The 18,665-nt window shown below is 55.2% G+C and overlaps 2 protein-coding genes across 4 annotated transcripts in view; one reads left to right on the top strand and one right to left on the bottom strand.

Moving 5' to 3' along the window:
• The window catches only part of FAM168A (family with sequence similarity 168 member A), an 81,787-nt gene extending 70,968 nt beyond the window's left edge, over nucleotides 1-10,819 (top strand). For all 3 annotated transcript variants that reach the window (XM_008074577.2, XM_008074572.2, XM_008074586.2), the window contains 4 exons: nucleotides 430-572; nucleotides 2,457-2,631; nucleotides 3,972-4,102; nucleotides 4,772-10,819. In XM_008074577.2, coding sequence (XP_008072768.1) covers nucleotides 430-572; nucleotides 2,457-2,631; nucleotides 3,972-4,084 — 431 coding nt within the window. In that variant the 3' untranslated portion in view covers nucleotides 4,085-4,102; nucleotides 4,772-10,819. The remainder of the gene's footprint in view (nucleotides 1-429; nucleotides 573-2,456; nucleotides 2,632-3,971; nucleotides 4,103-4,771) is intronic.
• A 4,382-nt stretch (nucleotides 10,820-15,201) lies between these two features.
• The window catches only part of RELT (RELT, TNF receptor), a 6,280-nt gene continuing 2,816 nt past the window's right edge, over nucleotides 15,202-18,665 (bottom strand). The window contains 6 exon segments of the mRNA XM_021707042.1: nucleotides 15,202-15,537; nucleotides 15,686-15,875; nucleotides 16,319-16,576; nucleotides 16,715-16,796; nucleotides 17,106-17,186; nucleotides 18,508-18,665. The exon segment at nucleotides 18,508-18,665 is cut by the window's right edge and continues 21 nt beyond it. Coding sequence (XP_021562717.1) covers nucleotides 15,490-15,537; nucleotides 15,686-15,875; nucleotides 16,319-16,576; nucleotides 16,715-16,796; nucleotides 17,106-17,186; nucleotides 18,508-18,665 — 817 coding nt within the window. The 3' untranslated portion in view covers nucleotides 15,202-15,489.

Genomic DNA, 18,665 nt, shown 5'->3' with positions numbered 1-18,665 from the left:
TGCTGAGTGAGGAGAGGAAAACAAGAAGATAGATAGTAGCAATAAAGGGTGGGTAGGTTGAGGGACCCCCATCTGTGTGCAACTGCCTGCTTCACACAGACAGCTCAGAATCCCAGGCTGTTAGAGCCAAAAGGGTCCCCGTAAGAGACCATCTGGTTCCAGCCTCTTATTTTTCAGATGAGAGCCCTGAGACGCAGAGAAATAAAAGATGCCCAGAATCATACATGCAGCCCTGTGCACCAGGACTGAGGGAGCTGCTTCTAGGGCTAGGGCTCTCTGGGTGGAGCCCTGTTCTCTGTTTGTTCTCATCTGTGTTTCCAGCCTGGATTCAACCCATCCTTGTCTGGGGAGTCGTGACTGGAACCTGCTGCCTTCTAGCAATGCTGTTCTGTCAACTAACTGGAGGTCTCTTTTATTGCCTTGGTACAGGATATACTGCCGGGACACCATACAAGGTCCCACCAACCCAGAGTAATACTGCTCCACCCCCTTACTCCCCATCACCCAATCCCTATCAGACGGCCATGTATCCAATCAGAAGTGCCTACCCCCAGCAGAATCTGTATGCCCAGGTAAGTACATGTAGAAACCTAAGCCCACTTCTTCTGCAAATAGAGGAGCCTCTGGCCTGGGCATGGCGTGATACAGTGGATTGGGTAGGGTGAGGAAAAGAGGAAAGGAGAGTTCATGGCCCCAGCCAGCTATCACTGTTGTGTCATTGAAGCAATATCCCTGCAGTCTGTTCCCTTTCTCATTACATCTCAGCCCCCAGAGGGGTGAGGTATGGTTATTTTGATTAACAGAGTTCAGAATGTCATGGCGGGCAAAGGCCCTTAGAGATCATCTAGCTCAACTCCTTTTTAACAAGTGGGGAAGCTGAGATCCAGAGAGGGGAATGACTTGTTCAAGGTCACGGTGAGCTACTGGTTGAGTCAGGATGAGACCTCAGTATGTCATGGTCTACTCTTCCTTGATAAAGTCTGTGAGCTGAGTGTAGAGGAGGAAAATGCCTGGGCTCTGCCACTAGTGTCCTGTATGACCTTGGACAAGCTGTTCTCTGTCTCAGTGCCTCACTGCCCCCTCTGGGCTCCTTCAGCTGGAGAATGTGTGTCCTCAGAGGATTGGTGCGAGCCAGGTCCTGTATCAAGCTCCAGCACGCCCGGGCACATTCCTTTGGAGTGACAGTTCTAAGTGAGGTGTAAGTGGTGAGAAGAATACTCTTGGTTCAAAAAACAGCTATGTTGTAGACTAGAAGGTAAAACTTTATAAATAAAACTAGAGCCTTGAGGTTAGTTTTTCTCATTCATGGCAGGCTGTTTTAGACTTTGCTCTCAGACCTCTAGGATTGCAAATCCACATTCTGAAACTCTAGTCATTCTTTTTTTTTCCTTGTAAATGTGGAACGCTTGACTGATTTGCATGTCATCCTTGCTTGGGGTCCATGCTAATTTTCTCTGTATCGGTCCAATTTTAGTATATGTGCTACACATTCTTAAGTAGAAACATTTGAGGATTATTTCAGGGTCTTCTGTCTCTTCCCCATAAAAGTCAGCCAGCCTGTGAACTGTGACAGCTGGAAGCAGCCAAGCGATTAAGGCGGTGAGAAGTCACCTCAGACTTCTGTCTCCATCTCCTTTTTGCCTAAAGGGAAACAGATATCTTGAAGGTTGGGCGTGGTAGCTCAAGCCTGTAATCCCAGCACTTTGGGAGGCTGAGGCGAGAGGATTGATTGCCACAGGTTCAAGACCAGCCTGGGCAACTTGGCAAGACCTCATCTCTACAATAAATCAAAAAATTACCTGGGCATGGTGGCATGCGCCTGTTCCAGCTACTTGAAAAGCTGAAGCAAAAGGAACACCTGAACCCAGCAGGTCAAGGCTGCAGTGGCCGTGAGCATGCCACTGCACTCCAACCTCCTGGGCAACAGAGTGAGACGACAACTCAAAAAAAAAAAAAAAAAAGATGTGTTGGAAAATGCTATCCATTTATGAGATTTTTTTTCAATAAGTAAAATGCCAGCATTTACACCAGTATGATAATACTGCTTCTAATTCTCCAGTGTATGTGCTCGAGCTTACCCACCCTCCTCACACACTTAGTCACTGATCGATTGCAGTCCCTGCCTTTAAAGTTTAGGCAGCTTATAAAGGTATATTGTAGTGAGATACAAACATTTTAAAATGCTAAAACCAGGTTTAAAGGAGGAGAGCTCTTAGCCCATTAGATAATCATAGCAGCCCTAAGAGCTCGGCAGGACAGGGTAGAGTCTTATTTTACAGACCAAGCTGAGCCTGGCACTGAACTGACCACAGTCACGTGGTGAGACAGAAGCCAAGCCCTGGCTGAGGCCCAGACTGCTTGTCCCTGGGCCAGTAATGCTCTCACTCCATCCCTCTCCTCTCCACACCCTGCTCACCTGTCCACATGCCTATGTGACCTCAGCCTCTTTCCCCCAGGGAGCCTACTACACACAGCCGGTGTATGCTGCCCAGCCCCATGTCATCCACCACACCACGGTTGTCCAGCCCAACAGCATTCCTTCCGCCATCTACCCAGCACCTGTTGCTGCCCCTAGGACCAACGGCGTGGCCATGGGCATGGTGGCCGGTACCACCATGGCAATGTCAGCAGGTGAGAGCAATGTCTGCATCAGTATTCATCCCTCTCTAGAAACTCATCACAGAGTGGAGAATACAATCATGTAATCGACTGCAGCAGAGCACAAGAAATCCTTGTCGGCCTGAGGGATGAGGTAGATTTCACCAAGAAGGACATATTGAGCTAGGCCTTGAAGGGTGAACAGAGGCTAACCAGAGAGGTGAAAGAGGGAAATGCAGTGCAGGCAGAAAGGAGTGTGGGATGTTCACAGAATAGAAAGGGTTCAAGACCCTTAGGAAATGGGGTATGGAGTTGGACAGGTGGCCAGAGCGCTGGCAAGGATAAGATGGTGACAAGTCTTGAATACCTTTTGATACGGAGCTCACAAAGGGGGCTAAGCAGGGGAGGGATGCAGTTGGGTTTGAACATTCTTTAACTGCAGGGTGGAGGCAGGATTAGAAGGAGAGCTAGAAGCAAGTAGGTCAGTGAGGAGGCTGTCAATGTAGTTTATGGGAGAGATGATGACGCAAGGACTCCGGGAGCAGCAGGGGGCTCAGAAGAGAGGGCACAGGGGCAATGTCATTTAGCACACAGGAGCTTAAGGGCCTGCCCAGTAATTACTCATGAGGGATGAAGGATGCAGAAGTCCTTAAGGACCCCTTCCCCATTTCTGGCTTATGCCAGGAATCAGACCAGAGCTCTGCCGTTAAGGAATCTCGAGGATAGGGGAGGGGGGAGCAGATCTGGGGGAGAGACGGTTCTAAGGAAGTCATCAGATGAGTTGACAGCTGGGGGGAAATATGGGCATTCCAATGAAGAGCATGCGAAGACAAGAGAGCTCTGAACAGCCTCCAGAGACCTAGTTTTAGAGGAACCAGCGAGGGAAGAAAGCACAAGGAGAATGGGCATTTGGGTTTTATTCTGCCCTAACTTCAAGGCATGGTTGAGGCCTTGCTCCCTAGATCAAGTCAGCAAGCTGTGGGACATCTCAGTGCCAGCCTGTTGTTCAGGTTCTGGGGACCACATCTTGATAGACCAGAGAGCCCTGCCCTTGAGAGCACCCAGGTTAGTGTGGGAAATGCAACCACAGACACCAAGTTACTGCTTGGTATGAGGTGTGTCCAGTAAGAGAAGCATACAAAGAGAAGGAAAAGGCAGGCTTTGAAGGATAGTGATTGATTCTGTCCTCCAGCATCAGAAAAGATTCCCTGGGGAGGTGAAGCCTGGCATGGTGGAGAAGGGTGGACAGCGGTTCACCAGGTGGGCAAGGGTGATGGGGGCTAGGGCAGAGGGAGCAGCCATGCATAGCGCCTCGGTTTCATCTTCGCCCCTGTGCCCTTGTCAGGCTAATTCCTCTCTCTCTGGATGCTCAGGTACCCTGCTGACTACACCCCAGCACACCGCAATTGGGGCACACCCTGTCTCCATGCCAACATACAGGGCCCAAGGAACCCCTGCGTACAGCTACGTGCCCCCGCACTGGTAAAGCCTGCAACCCATCCAAGTGAGTGGGGCCAGGATGGGAGAAGAGGGAGGGCGTACACACAGAGCTGCCTCAAAGCCCCAGCTTGAATCTGGAGCACAGGTGTCAGCAGAGGCAGGTGCCAGTCGAAGTTATGAGTTGTTTTCTTGTTCTAAGGTCCGTAATATCACACTTGACATGTTACCCCTGTGACATGTAGCTGAATAGTAGCTCTGTGACATAAGGATCATTAACTCTATTTTACAGATAAAAGTGACTTAGCCAGTAAAATCAAGCTAGGACTTAAACTTCAGTCCTCTAGTACTAAATTCTGTGCTCTTCACTTAATTGTTTTCCGACTTCTTTTAACTGTGGGCCCCACTCTTCAGATGAAATCTTACCTAAATCAGATGTTGGCTTTGGGGGGAGCCAGTTGGAGACCTTGGGCTGACTCACACCACTAGCTTCCTTACTGCCTGTAAGGCAGTGCCAGTGAACTGCAAGGCTCCAGGGATGTCACTGTGAAATCCCCCACCTCCTCCAGGGACTCTTGGCACTAGAGAGCCCAGCTCCCACGGGTGGGAAGCAGGCAGCCCACCGAGGTATAGAGGGTACTATTTGGGGCTCCCAAGTTGAGGGGTGGGTCCAGAGGCTTCCTGAAGTGGCCTCTAGAGTATCGCTGTCATTGATGACCTTCCCTTTCCCCTGCAGATCTGGAGTCACACATTGTATGCAACTACTCAAGTCTTACACCGGTGCTGGAGCAGTTCCCTAGCAGCACCACCTCTATTTGCAAGAAGAGACAACGGAAGTGCAAGGGTCACTTTATGCATCTTTAATGGTTTCGGTTTTTATTTTTGGTTTTTGTAAAAGCTGCTTTTTCTAATCTCCTGCCTCTCCCCCACTGCCCCCCTCTTATCCTCTGCCCCTCCAGCCCAACCCTCCCCTTCCATCTGACCAGGCCACGTCCTCTCTGCTCTTCCTTGCCTCCCTAAGCATCCTGTCCCCGGGAATCCCAGTGAGGTGGCAAGCAGAGAGTAGGGTTTATTGCAATGGTTCAGCCCAAGGCTCGGTTTCATTTGAAGAGCATAAACAGATGTGGCCCTCAGGTCCAGGGTAGAAACTCGAGCTGTTGAGCAGGCCACATCTCTGGGGATTGTCCTTTTTTGGTTTTTCTTAAGCAAGATTAGTTTGGGATATTACCATGTCCTGACACAAACAGAAAGTCTTCTTAGAACCATCGCAACAGACCAAGACCAAAACCACCTGATTATGTAGGAGTGTTATTAGCAGCTTAATACTCCAGGCTGAGAACCTGGGGAAGCCAGGCTTTAGAATTTGGGGGAGGGTGGGGGGAGGGGGTACTGTGGGGAAGGAGAGGGAAGAAGGGGAGAGAGGTGTTTGCTTGGTGGCTTTGATTTGAAAGGTCCTAGGCCACACTGTCGGCCTGCACCGTCTGATTTGCACAGTGATGTTAACTGACCTGGCACTTCCTCAAAAGGTGATTTTGACCTCAGACCTGCCGGCAGCTGCAGGGTAGTGGGATCCCAGTATCCTGAGGCCTTGGAAGGCCAGGCGCCCTGTGTAATCCAGACCTCGGTCTCTGAGCTCTCATGGTCCCACTCTTATGAGGCCCTTCTCCTGATAAGAGTGGCCACCTAGGGCATTTCTCTCCCTTTCCCTTCTGCCTTTCCCAGTGCCAGGGCTCACCTGTCTGTCTGTAGGGCTGGCAGGCAGGCCAAGCTCTTGGTTACCTTGTGCCATTCATGGCCAAAGTGAAGGAACCACATTCCAGGTGGGTGCTGGCGGCTCTGAAGGTCAGGATAGTGAAGGAAAAGCAATAGCAATAAACATTTCATAGACTCATGGAACTGAAGGGACCTTAGCAATTCATCTCATTCCTTCCCCTATTTGATAGATGAGGAAACTGAGGCCCAGAGAAGAGGAAAGGACTTCCCTCGACCTCGCAGTGAATTAGCATTAAATGCAGCCTTCCTACCTAGTGGCACGTTGCCTGCAAAAATTTACCTAGGGATGGATTGGCTTGGTTTTGTAAAAATTAAGTCAGCAGTGCCCACACCTGGTGAGCTCTGAAACAGTCTCTGGGCTCTTGTTTCTGCTCTTTTCCGCCTTGGACTCCAAAGGCGGGGCCGAAAACTGGGCAGAGGCCACATGGGGGCAGATGGCAGAAATTGCAAATGAAGAAATAGCATTTGGAAATTCTGTGAAGACATCTGGAACTTTCGTCTTGTACCTGACTCCACTTCTAGGAAAAGGAGCAGGTGGGCGGGCTGGCTGAAAAGGAGAGGCCATGCTTTTAGGACAGTAGCCCCTCATCCTGAGAGGAGAGGAAGAGAAAGAAGAGAGTGGGAGTCACCAGGAGAGGAGGACAAGTCCCAGGAGACCTAGGCTCATCTGGGAGAAGAGGGAGCCCTGGGACAAGGAGGCCCCGCTAGTCTCAGCCAGGAGCCTGGATGACCCAGCACCACGCTCCTGCACCCAGCGCTGGGCTGGGCCGGGCCAGCAGCCCCTTTAGGGGTGGGGCAGGAACATTTTACTGTACAAAAATGGGATCATTGACAACATTTGGGACTTTTGAATAACTATTTTCATTTTAAATCATGCAAACTTGGATATACCCTTCTCCCCTACCTCCCGTGTGTCCCTAAAGGAGGAAAAAAATCAGGAAACCCTTGGGCTGGAAGGACCTCCGAAGCTGTCTAGCTGTTCCCAGGGGGTGGAGCCCATCAGCATCCTTGGCCCAGAGCCAAGTCTGGGGGCCCACTTTCCCGGGTGTCCAGGGATCTTCAGGACCAGTAAGACAAAAATCCAGCTGTTCTAAATTCTGGGATGTTCTAAATTCTGGGATGCTGATGAGGTTTCATTTTATAACAACAGAAAGTTTTCCAGTGTTAATCCATTTTTTTTGCAAATACCTCCTCCCACCCTCTTTGGTTTTGTAAAGGTGGGTGAAGGTTGTTTTAGATTATGTCATATGTGTTTGAAAAATGCCAAAATAATAATAATGATAATAATAATAGGAAACCTTTGCATATGTCAGATGTGTCATAGATTTTTAAAGCACTTCACAGCCTTTAATTTACTCGTCCTGAGAGAGGGGCTGAGTCAGAGTTATTACACCCAGTTGACAAATGAGGAAACAGGCCTACAGTGAACAAAAGGCTAGTATCCGACCAGGCGTCTTGGAACCCTGCTGCCTCCAGGTGGGCTGGGGTGGAACTACAGAGAGGAAGTAAGAAAAGGAGGAGACCTAGGAATGACCTTGAACTCTTGTTCTTTCTACACCAGTGAGTAGAACTAGCATCTGGACCTCAGAGTTCACAGAGCAGTTTAGCACACATCATCTGGTTTAACCCTATGAAATAGAGATTATTTCCCACATTTGATCCATGAGGAAATGGAGGCTCAGAAAAGTAGAGCAGCTTGCTAGTAAGCGACAGAGCCACTTGAATCCCAGGCTGTCTGCTTTCTCTTTCCCCTCCAGGCAGACCCTTACAGGCTCACATACAGAAGCATCTGTGTACCCTATCCCAGCTCCTCCTGTGTAAGTCAAGAGCAAAGGAAGGCCCCAGGGAGAAAATAAGGCACTGAGAGGCTGTGGTCTGGAAAAGCCCAGGCCCGGCATTTCTTTCAGTATGAGCACTAGCGCCCTAGTTCAGCTAGCCTCACCCTCTTGCTTTGATGGAGATCCACAAGCCTGGCCAAGCTTGGGGAGTCAGTGCAGAGGGGCTGAGTCCAGAAGAGCAGGACCAGGCGTGTGCCTCTGGTTGGATGAGCACAGCTCCTGGGAGGGCCACAGGTGACTGGGAGAAGATACCATAGCCAGCAGTCATCCAAAGATTCCGGGTGACCCTGGCCGGGAGTCAAGCCAGGCAAAAGGTCAGAGCTGGGTAGGAAGGCAGAGAAGGCAAGGGATGTGCCCACGTGGCACAGTGAGCCGCAGCACTGGCACCAGCATGCAGACCCCTGCCTCCTTCCCAAGTGCCTGCCCCCCCCCGGGTACAACACCTTCGTGGCCAGGGTCAGGGTACAGTGGTTCAAGTCACCAGCCAACCTCCCTGGCTTCCCCACTTCAACCTTGCTCCCTCTCTTCACCAGCCCAGGTGAGGAGTTTGATCTAGAAGCTGGGATGACTCCAAGTAGTGCAGGTCTGAAACATAATCTTTTGCCACATTTTGAAAAAAAATACATATTTAATTTCTTCCTCATGAGATAGGACCGTTGCCATTCCTTCTCTTTCCTACTGGGCAATGACCCCAAAGTGAATATCCCCTTCTCTGAATATTCAACAAGGACATACCTACCTGTCCAGACCTTTTTTGGTATGCAAAATGCTTTGACATTGGTGGCCAAAATCCCCATCCCTATAGATAAAAAAACTAAGGCTCAGAAGACTTAAGAGACTCGCTAAAAGGTCACACAGTTCTTAAGTAAAAGAGCCAGGATTTGAGATCTTCAATCCTCTGCTCTTCTGCTGCCATCTGTTGCGTCCCTCAGTGGCAAGCATGAAGAAGGGAGAGGCAGGTCGCCTCTGTCCCCAAACAGAAGACTTTATGGAGACCTGGGGAGTTCAGTCCTCTTGGCTGGGCAGATTTTTATCAACTGCTGCTTTGGGCCAGGATCTGTGATAAGACTGGGAAACCCAGAGGCATATCCAGCTGGTAGAGGGAAGATAAGAATTTGCAACAAAAGACCTAACTTGAAGAAAACACTTTGGGGACTTTGGAGCCATGATGCCCAGGACTGAATGCATGGTCAAGGACAGTACCAGGCATCTTTCTATTAATAGACCTATGTCCCTGGGAAACCTTACGACTCAAGAGCCTGCCCACTGTCCAGATGCAGTGAGCTGACATTTCAAGGGGACCCATGGTAGCCCTGATTGACCAAAAGCGTATGGACTGAAGTCCCTGGGCTTGCTTTTCCCTTGGGTAAGAACCAGGACTTAGGGAGACTCTGAGCATGTAGGCTGTATACATCCCAACCCTTGTTCCTGGCCACCCAGATTGTTCCAAATTTGAGGTGTCTCACTCCCAGGAATAGAGTACTTCTCTGAAGGGCTTGCTTTGGTCCGATGGCCTTCAGAAGTGAATCATGTGGAGCAGAAAAGTAGGACAGGCCCCTTGGTCATGAAGTTCTGGCATCTTCATTGTGCAGACAGAACTCATCCAAGGTTCCAGTAAAGTATTGGCTGAGCCAGGCCTGGAACCCTGCATATCACATTCCTTGGCTCTGCTGTAGCCACAGGGGACAGGGCCCTTTCATCTTCATCTTCTATATCACCAGGGCGTTCCTCCTCAGTTCCAGTTGAGTGGAGTCTCTTTTCCATCCTTTATTCCACCACATCACTACTGGGTTTGTGGCCCCAGCTGCTTGCCAAGCCTGGGAATCTGGAGCGGGTTGAGTCATGGAGTGGGCAAGGGGGACGCAGGCTCCATGTGGGTATGTAGCCCCCAGGGTCTGGGCCCCACCCACATAGCTGAAGAAACACAGCCAGGTAAATGATCAGATTCCACACCCAAGCCTCAGTGCCAGGCTGCGGTGGGCATGCCAGGGTGGCTGCAGGGTTCATCTTTTACTCGTCCATGTCTCTCTCTCCTAGAATACTCCTTGTTTCTGAAATTAGGAGCTACACTGTTCCAGGGCCCAGCCTTCAAAATTCCTGGCAGGCTCACTTCAACATTCCACGGACAGCCTTGCCTGGCCAGATTGGGTCCCACTCCCCCAGTTTCTCCAATGGGTATTTTCTGTCTGGCATGCTATTGAGTCCAACCCAAAGCCCAACAGGAGTTGGGACTGGCTGCCACAAAGCCAGAAAGGGACATGGCAGCACTTGCTTCCCTGTAGCTGCCTTCCTAGTCCCTGGATATCCTTGCTGTGGCAGTGAGACCCTGTACCCTTTCCAGCCCCTGGCCGAGGGAGATTTTCCTTTCTGAAGAGTGTGATGTAACAGCTTTGCAGATAAGTAGCAGCCCTTAGGAATCAAATGGGTGAAATCAGCTTTGGGCCTGACCCCAGCTAGACCAGCACCTCCAGGCTCCAGCGTTCCTCCTCAGGCCTAAGAGAGTCAGGGAGAGTGGGACTGGCCCAGTGTGACCTTCTCGGGTCAGCCAGATTGTACAGATCTGTGGTGTGACTCAAAACTCCTCCTGACCCAAGGGGGAGGTAAGGCTAACCTTTAGCAACTTGGAGTTGTCTGTAATGACCTTTAAAGGCCCAGTGGCCTGTTCCCATCCTGACTTCAAGGCATCTGCATCCCTGTTTCATATCACATGGCAGAGAAACCTGTTCTCATGGCATGTAACATCCCTGTGAAGAGAGCGTTGTATATGATTTTGTATTTTTTAATTCATTTTAATCTACAGGTTGAAATCTAATTTTTAAATTTTATTGGAACTCACATTTTAAAAATAAAAGCATTTTAAAATAATAATAATAATAATAATAATAAACCTTTGACCGGTGTCTTCCAAGTAGTTTGATCAAAGAATTTATAGGTGTTTTCAAAACACATCCTGGCGTGTAAAGATTGGAAAGCCCAGGGCCTCGCTTGTGTGTATGAGTGTAAATCTGGTTTTGTTTTGTTGTTTTGGATTCTTTTGGGTTTTTGTTTTGTTTTGTTTTGAAGATCAGATAGTGATCACTCTGAAAGATTGAAGCCAAGAATTTGTAACTATGATATTTACTGTAAGCTGTAGAACACTCAATAACTATTAAAAAAAAGTTTCCAAAAAAAAAGGTCTTAGGTGACTAGACTGAGTGGTTCTTGGGGAAGGGAGGCGCAGACGGCCAAAAGAAGGCCACCCCCTGGGCCAGGGAGGCCCTTGGGCTTCTCCCCAAGCTGATGCTGAAATTGTTCTTGGCAGTCAAAAAATACCTGTGCTGCGTCTCAGACAAGGCAGGGGGCCTGTCTCGGACCCCACAGTTGACAGGAGCTGTGCAGTAGCAACTCCCGTGCCTGTGCCAAGTATGCGATATGGAGCCCAGTAAGGCCGTAAGAACTGGCACATCTGCTGAGCTATCTGCTCCATGGAGCTGCCACCTCTCGAGGCTACCGCGTGGCTGGCGCTTGTTGCTCATTTACCTTAAAACACCATGTGAGCCCCATCTTAGACGAGGCAGCTAAGGAGGCTGGGTGCCTTGGCCAAGGACACAGAGCTGGCGAGGGGCAGAGGCAGAACTCACAGTGGGTCTGGCTCCATCGCCCTGGCCACTAAGCCCGTGTGCTGCCTGTCTCAGAGGAAGCAAGGCTTGAGTTTTCTTAAAGGGTGGATTTGTCAGATGGGAAAGCAAGGGGGACTTCGTGGCTGATGGTTACAGGACAGTTGAAGGATGCTACATGCCTCCGAGTCATCAAGTGCTGTCAGTTTTACCTCCTAAACACCGGAATCTCATCTCCGCTCCCCTCCAGGCGAAGCCTGCTCTGGTCCAGGCCCAGGCCACTCCCCTAGCCTTCCGTTCGCCGTGCCTTCCCTGGCCGGCCCCTGTAGTGCTCCTCTGTACCCACAGCCACACCTTTGAGAATTTAGTCACAAGAGTCCAAGTAACTTGGCTCATCCTGCAGCCAGAATGAAAACTTGGCCCTCTTTACTCTGCAGTGCTTCTCACTCTGTGCCTCCATGCAGCCTCCCCTCCTGTCCTTGACCCACATTAAACCCCCACAGTGGGCGGGAGAGACCACCTCTGGCACAGGCATTGCTGGGGCTGTGCGTGGCAGCCAGCTTCTCAAGTGCAGGAGGGGATTTTTTTCTCCCAGAGGCTCAGCTCCAGGTCACAGTGACAGGTCTAAGGGCCAGGAGCTGGGCGGGGCGGGGCGGGGGTGGAGGCGTGGGCCCTGGACCCGGCCATTCTGGCCCACGAGAGAGGGGGTTGAACAAAAGGTCAAGCTCAGAACCCCCCTCAGCGGGCAGCCCAGAGCCCCACCCTGGCCTCCATCTCCACCGGTAGCCAGGGTCTGTCTTGAGCTCAAGAGCTGACAGGGCTGTGGGAATTTAGACGCGAAGCCAGAAAAGCTTCCGGGTGAGGGTGTGAGCCCTGAAGGCCAAGGGCATACACATATCCTACGAGCTCTCAGCTCTGCAGCCCACTCTTGGGAGCTAGCTTCAACATCCCAAGTGACAAGTGGAGAAACTGAGGCTGGGCCATACCGTCCAGCAAGCAAGAAGTTGAGGTCGGGGGGTGTCGGGAGGGGAGCCCAGGGCTGTGCTGGGGGCTTCCTTCCTGGCCTGGGAAGCCGACCCAGCCTCAGTCTCAGCCTCCAGCTGGCTCGCATCTGGATGTGCCTCCCCAGGCGGGGCGGGCAGATCCGGGAGAGGACATCCAGACTGCTCTGGGGAAGGAGGTGGAGACCAGAGCGGGAAGGGGGGGAGGGTCCACCCACTCCCCGTGCCCAGGGTGAGCAGCGTGCCAGCCAGGTCCCAGGTGGAGTGGGGTTGGGTGGCTGGCTGAGGGTCAGCCAAACCTGAGGTGCAGCTGGACAGCAAGAGGGACTCCAGGCACACCCTGGCAGCCCAGGGAACTGTCCTTGGTGACTTCTGCTAGCCCGCTACGGCAACGCCCTGTCCCAGACGTGGGCGACCCTTGCGGCTCCTGCCCCCCACCTGCTTCCTTCCTCTCTCCACATGCAGGTGGACCCTTAGTGTCCTGGGTCCTCACAGGTGCCCATCCCTTTCCCGCCCACCTGAGAAGCCCCAGAGGAAAACCTGGGCTCTCGGTCCTCGGGGAGCAGCGAGAGGCCGAACCCTAGAGCACATCCGCCCAGGGCGAGAGTCTTCTCTGCAGGGGATGGGCCAGGGCCCTCCTCAGGTCCTGCCAGGAGAAGTGTCCCGCTCTCAGTGGAGCCGCCCACGCCTACGTGGCCCTCTCCACACCTCCCCGGGTTCCCTCAAGTGTCCTCTGCTAGTTCTTCAGCCTCTCTGTGAGGCCACTAGCACTAAGTGGGTGCCCCCTCCATCTTTAAACACTGTACCAAACATCAGCAAGACCCGCAGATTAACTGCAAACCTCTCCTCAGAGCCTGAGGCCCCGCCAGCCATGGCCTGGCACAGCCAGGCTTCTGTGGGGAGCTGGCTCCTCCATCTACTGAAGCGGACCCGGCCCTGCTCCCACTCTCCCTTGGGGGACTCCCCCCAAGCCCCCCGCCCACTCACCAGGGCATGCAGTGGTCCCATCTCCACAGCAGCATCTGGCCTTGCCGCCCACCCTGTGCCCACCCCTTCCCAGGCTGCCAGGGTGCTGTCCCTGCCTGGAGTTCCTCCTCCCTTGGCAGCGCTTGCTCGGCCATGCCCGGAGCAGCCCGGGATCTGCCCAAGCCCTGGCCCCAGGACGTGTTCCCTCCTGGCCAGTCCTGTGTCCGTGCCCACCTGAGTGCTTGGAGGGGTGGTCGTCCGTGGCTGTCTCCCGAGAGCTCCGGGCCTTCGCATCCAGATGCTTCAGGACATCCCCCCGGCCCGTCACAGGTGCCCCCGGGACGGCACTGCCTAGTTGCCCCACTCAGCTGGCCCCAATTCCTTGGCCCATCACCAGGCCCTAGCACGTCAGCCGGCCCTAGGAGTCTTTCCAGGACGACTGCAACAGCTTCCTCATGATACCCCTGCTCCCGTGGTCTCTGCACTGTCCACCCTGGCCAAGAGGGAGCTCTGCCCCTTCCCGAACGCTTGAGGCGCCCCGTGTCCTTGGCACAAGGCCTGTGCGCCCACACTTTCCAGCGCCCCGTCAGTGTTGGTGCCTGGCCTCGGTGTGTGCTGCTCCCTCTGTGGGCCTTGTCCCCTCCTCCCACTTCCAGTCCCACTCATCTTCTCAGCACCCTTCACCACCCTGCTCTGCACAGCTGCGCCTCCTCTAGTGCTGCACTGCCCTGTGTGGTCACCGCTGGCCACGTGGCGTGGAGCCCTGGAAATATGCTCGTTCCTGTCGAGATGCCTAAAACACCAGATTTCAAAGCAAAAGCAAAAACTAGCTCATTCATACTTTTCATACCGATTTCATAGTGAAATGAAAATATTTTGGATCTATTGGGTTAACATATATTAGAATTAAGTTTCTTTTTAATTTTTTGCAATGTGGTTATTAGAATATTTTTAGCCACATAAGTGGCTCATGCTCTATTTCTGCCGAGCAACACCGCGGCCAGGGGCTCGTGAGAAGCAGATGAGGCGGGGACCTCTCGCAGGCCCTGCTTCCCTGCCGCCCAGGCTGGTGCCTCAAGGGCCACGGTCCGGCACGTGGTGCCCAGCACAGAGCAGGGCTCCCAGAGGTGGGCTGGGAACAGACGGCCTGGGGAAGGGCCAGAGAAAGACGCTCCCGTGACAGCATTTTCCCACCTTTTATTAGTCAACAAACAGATGGGGATGGAGACACAGACAGGACAACAGCGAGTTTCAATAAATAAGAGGGATGGGGGTGGGCAGCGGGCCCGCGCCCGCACGGCCCCACATAAATAACCAGGCTGCTCAGCCACAGTGGAGATGCAGGCTGAGCCTGGCAGTCGCCCTCGCAGCCAGATGGCACCACAGGGACACAGACACCACCGAGCCCGAGGTGCTCGCCAGCCTCGCCAGCGCCCCACTGCCCGGAGCTCCCGAGGTCTTGGGCGGCTGCACAGGCTGGGGCTCTACCCCACAGCCCTGCTGGCTCAAGTCTGTCTCGTCAGTGTCATTAAAAACAGCAAGGTGGGGGCAGGCACATGCATTAAGCGCCTTCTGTAGGCAGAGCCACGGATGGACAGCCCTGTGGGGGGCCTTGAAGGCAGAGGCCCTGGAAGCAGCAGAACGGGCCGGGTAAAGCTACTAATGGGAGGGGTGGCAGAGTCCAGCTCCCCGCCCTCACGACCCAGCCCAGAGCCTACAAGGAGCTGGAGCAGCCCGGGTACTGAGGCGTCATCACTCCCCACTTCACAGTCAGCAACACTTGGCCCAGCAGGGGTGGGGGATTCACACTCCCAGCCCAGGACTTGTTGCCCCTTCCCTTTCCGGGACCTGCTGGGAGAGGGGGGAGGGGCAGACCTGCCGGAGGGTCCCGTACAGGGGCGGGGCCAGCTAGTGACCAAGGCATGGGGCCAGGGGTGCCGGGTGCAGGCCCCGCCCCTCCGCCAAGCCTGGCCCCCTGGTGGCACAGAGGCTCCTGTGGGCTCCGGCTAGGGCAGGCACAGGGGTCAGGGGTGCCTGCAGGGGAGGAACCTGGCAGCAGGGGCGGGGCAGGGCTCTCCATCTGCTCTTGCACACAGTGCCTGCCGGCCTGTCGCCTCCTCGCTGGGCGGACGGTTCCACCTCCAGGCCTTGGCCTTGGCTGTCCTGTCTGCTGGACCATGGCTTCTTGGTCCTCACAGTCCCAGATGCAGCTCCACCTCCTCCAGGAAGCCTTCGGAACCTCCCAAGGCAGGGCTGCAGTGTCTTCAGACTAGCCAGCTCTCAGATGACCAAGTTGCTCTCGCTAAGCCGGACCACATAGCGGTTCTCCTGAGGGGAAGGGGCCGGAGCGAGTCAGGGCCTGGCTTCTAGGCTCTGGGAAAGTGGGCCCTGCCCAGGGCCCCTTGTGCTTCCACCGCTGCTCTGTCTTGGGTCAGGGCTGGCCCACACACCCACGGACACCCGCCCCGGCTCTCACCTCGGCCTTGTGCTCTGCTGGGGGCTTCAGCCACTTGGTGTGGCTTCCACCACTTCCTAGCAGTGCCCGCTGCTCAGGGGGGAGGCCGGGCTGGGGGCAGTCGGGGAGATCAGCCCCTGAGGGTCCCACCTCCGTGATGGTCTTCACCTCAGAACTTGCCCGCTGCTCGGGGATCCGAGCCACGCGGAACCTGTGAGGAAAGGTGGTGCAGTCATCCCCGTTAGAGGAGGAACCCGGGCACAGAGAGGGCAGGGTCACACAGCAAGTCCGTGGATCAAAACCGGGGCCTAGTGATGCCTGAGCCCTTCCCAGCACCCTCTCACCCACAGACGAAGGCTTCACTCTGCTGCTTGTACCCAGCCCCCACCCTACCCCAACTCTAGGCTGCAGGTGGACAAGCCCTTGGCCTGAGAGGGCCAGGTGTGATGGGGGCCAAGACCCTGCCCTGGGGACCCCCTGCGAGTCACAGCATAGCCGGGAAGTCCCGCCTTCTCTCGGCTGCTCCCACTGCCCAGAGAGGCCCAATAAGAGCAAGGCCAGCACTGAGCAGGGCTCAGCCGAGGACCCTGCCGCCCCCGTCTTCCCCACGGGCTGTCATATCTTCCCCCGACCCTGCGTGTCTGCCCACCTCACCTGCCCACGGACAAGATGGTGATCTCGCCCTGGCGTCCCGCCTTGGCCCCCGCCTTGGGAGCCCTGGCCGGGTTGGGCAGGAGGCTGGGAGCAGGGGTCGCGGCAGCTGCGGCCTCGGGGGACAGCAGCACCTCGGGCCACTTCTTCTGGCTGCATCGGGAGCAGCAGGGCCCCGAGAGCGAGGCCAGGCCCTGCACAGTGTGGAGGTGGTGGCGGTGCGGGCAGATGTGCGGCATGCTGGGGGGCGCCGGCGGCGGCCTGCAAGAGGGCACAGATGGCTGCAGTCAGCCGGGCGGGCCGGGTCAGCAGGGAGTGGAGGGGTCAGGGTGACTTGAGGAAGGCCACCCAGGTGAGCCCCAGGAGCAGGCTGACCACCTGCCCCTACCTGCCACTCACCGGGGCGCAGGCCCGTGGCCTGTCTGCACCAGCTGCCTGCTGTGGTATTCTTTTAGCAGCTCCTCCAGGGCTGCCGCATTCTCTGTGGGCAGCTGCAGTCAGAACCTGGCTCTGGCCACACAGGGAAGCCCCCACTTCCTGCCCCGGCAGAGACCCTCTAACCGACCCCTCCCCAGCCTGGGCTGTGCGCCTTTTTCTCCCCCTTCACCAGGCAAGAACAGGAGGCTGACGTGCAGCACTGCAGGGTCAGAGGGCACCAGGCTGCCTGAGACATCCGGCAGGGCGGGGCAGAGCAGGGCTGGACTCTTGACCCCTACACGGCCTCACAGCCTCCTGCAGGAAACCCTTCTCTCCTAGCAGCAGTCGGGATGGGGCCAGACCCCCTCCTCACCTTTCTTCTCTGTGATCAGGCGCACCAGGACACCAATGGTGTCCTCGTTAGCGTCCTCAGTCCGGTAGGCAGGGTTGATTCCTGGGGAAGAGAAGCGAAGGACCATGATCCTCGGCAAGAGGAGACGCCAAACTGCACCAGGATTTTCCGGCAGGGGGCGCCCCCGCTCTTCCTCAGAGGCACCACAGGCCCTGTGCTTGTGGGTTTGGGGGCAGAAGTCTCCCAGAGCCCGCACCTGAGGGACTCCAGGCTCAGACAAGCCCATCAGCCCCTCTACGGCTCGATGTTGCTACTTCCTGCAGCCAACAGCCCCCGGTGCTCAGAGGTTCTGGCCACCTGAGCGCCACAGTCCCTGTGCATGTGTGTGTGGGAAGGTCGGCCTCCCCTGGCCTGCCCTGTCCCCCGCTCAGCCTCAGGGAACTGTGAGCTGCCTCCCCGCCCAGAATACCCACATCCACAGCAAACTGCTATTGCAGGCCTATTACCTCCCTGCACACCACCCTGTCTATGTAACTGTTTAACTGAGGGTTCCTGGTCAGCTTTGGGCCCAGATCTCACGGGCATGAGAACGGGCCACTATGATCAATCCTGGGTCCAGCAGCCAACAGAACTCCTAGGACTTGGACCCAGGCAGCAGGCAGCAGTTAAAGGACGTCACTAGGAAAACAAGCCCAGTCACAGGCAAAGTAGCTCCAAGTCGCCATCCGCCTTCCGGCCTGCCAAATCTCTGGTCCTCTTTCTGCCACCTCCAGACTCCAGTGTCAGGAACTGGAGGGGGCTCTAGACAGCCCCAGACGGCCTGGGGTACTGGCATGGGAAATGCCATTTCACTCAACTCACCCATGGGCATTTGGGGCCCCTACTGTTCAGGGAACAGTGGTGGGTGGGGAAGAGGTGGGGCCCACGGCCCAGGGCTTGCAGGGTGGGGGGTTAGCACGTGCCTCCCCTCTGGTTCCCAGACTTGTAACTCAAACCACAGCCTGGAACTGAAACCCGAGCCACTCGTGGTGCCTGCCCAGCCGCCCCACCAGCCCTCCTGATGCAGGGCATTCCTCCCACTCCAGGCTGGGGGTCAGAGGTCATCTGCATACCTCAAAGGCCACCTGACCCTTGAGCCATAAACACCGCTGCGACCTCCAAGGAGTCCAGAACCCCACGACTGGGCAGGGCCTCACCAGGGTGGGAATCTCAGCCCTGCTCTGCCCCCACCCCCCACACCTCCACCACCTCCCCCTTCCTCCCCCGTCAGTTGGCGGCTGTCGCCTTCTGCTGGGCCCTCCGAGGCCTCTTCCTGTCAGACCCCTCAGGCCAGGGAGGGTACCTCCGCAGACCCTGAGCTGAGCTGCAGCTGGGCTGGCTGGCGGCGCCCATCCTCCCGCTCTGGACCCCAGCCGGGCCTCACCGCTGCCTCCGCCTCCGGGGCCGGGCCCGACCTCCTTGTGAGCCGTGCAGTGGTAGCCCTTCCGCTTGAGGAGGTTGCACACCAGGATCCCCAGCAGCCCCATGAGGCAGAACACGGGCACGATGGCGATAACCGCATACTGGGCGGCCGTCTCCTCG

Source organism: Carlito syrichta, unplaced genomic scaffold (assembly GCF_000164805.1).
Source record: "Carlito syrichta isolate Samal-C Ts95f unplaced genomic scaffold, Tarsius_syrichta-2.0.1 Scaffold117767, whole genome shotgun sequence".
Taxonomy (NCBI): domain Eukaryota; kingdom Metazoa; phylum Chordata; class Mammalia; order Primates; family Tarsiidae; genus Carlito; species Carlito syrichta.
Note: the sequence above shows the minus strand (reverse complement) of the source record. Positions and strands in the feature narration are given on the sequence as shown.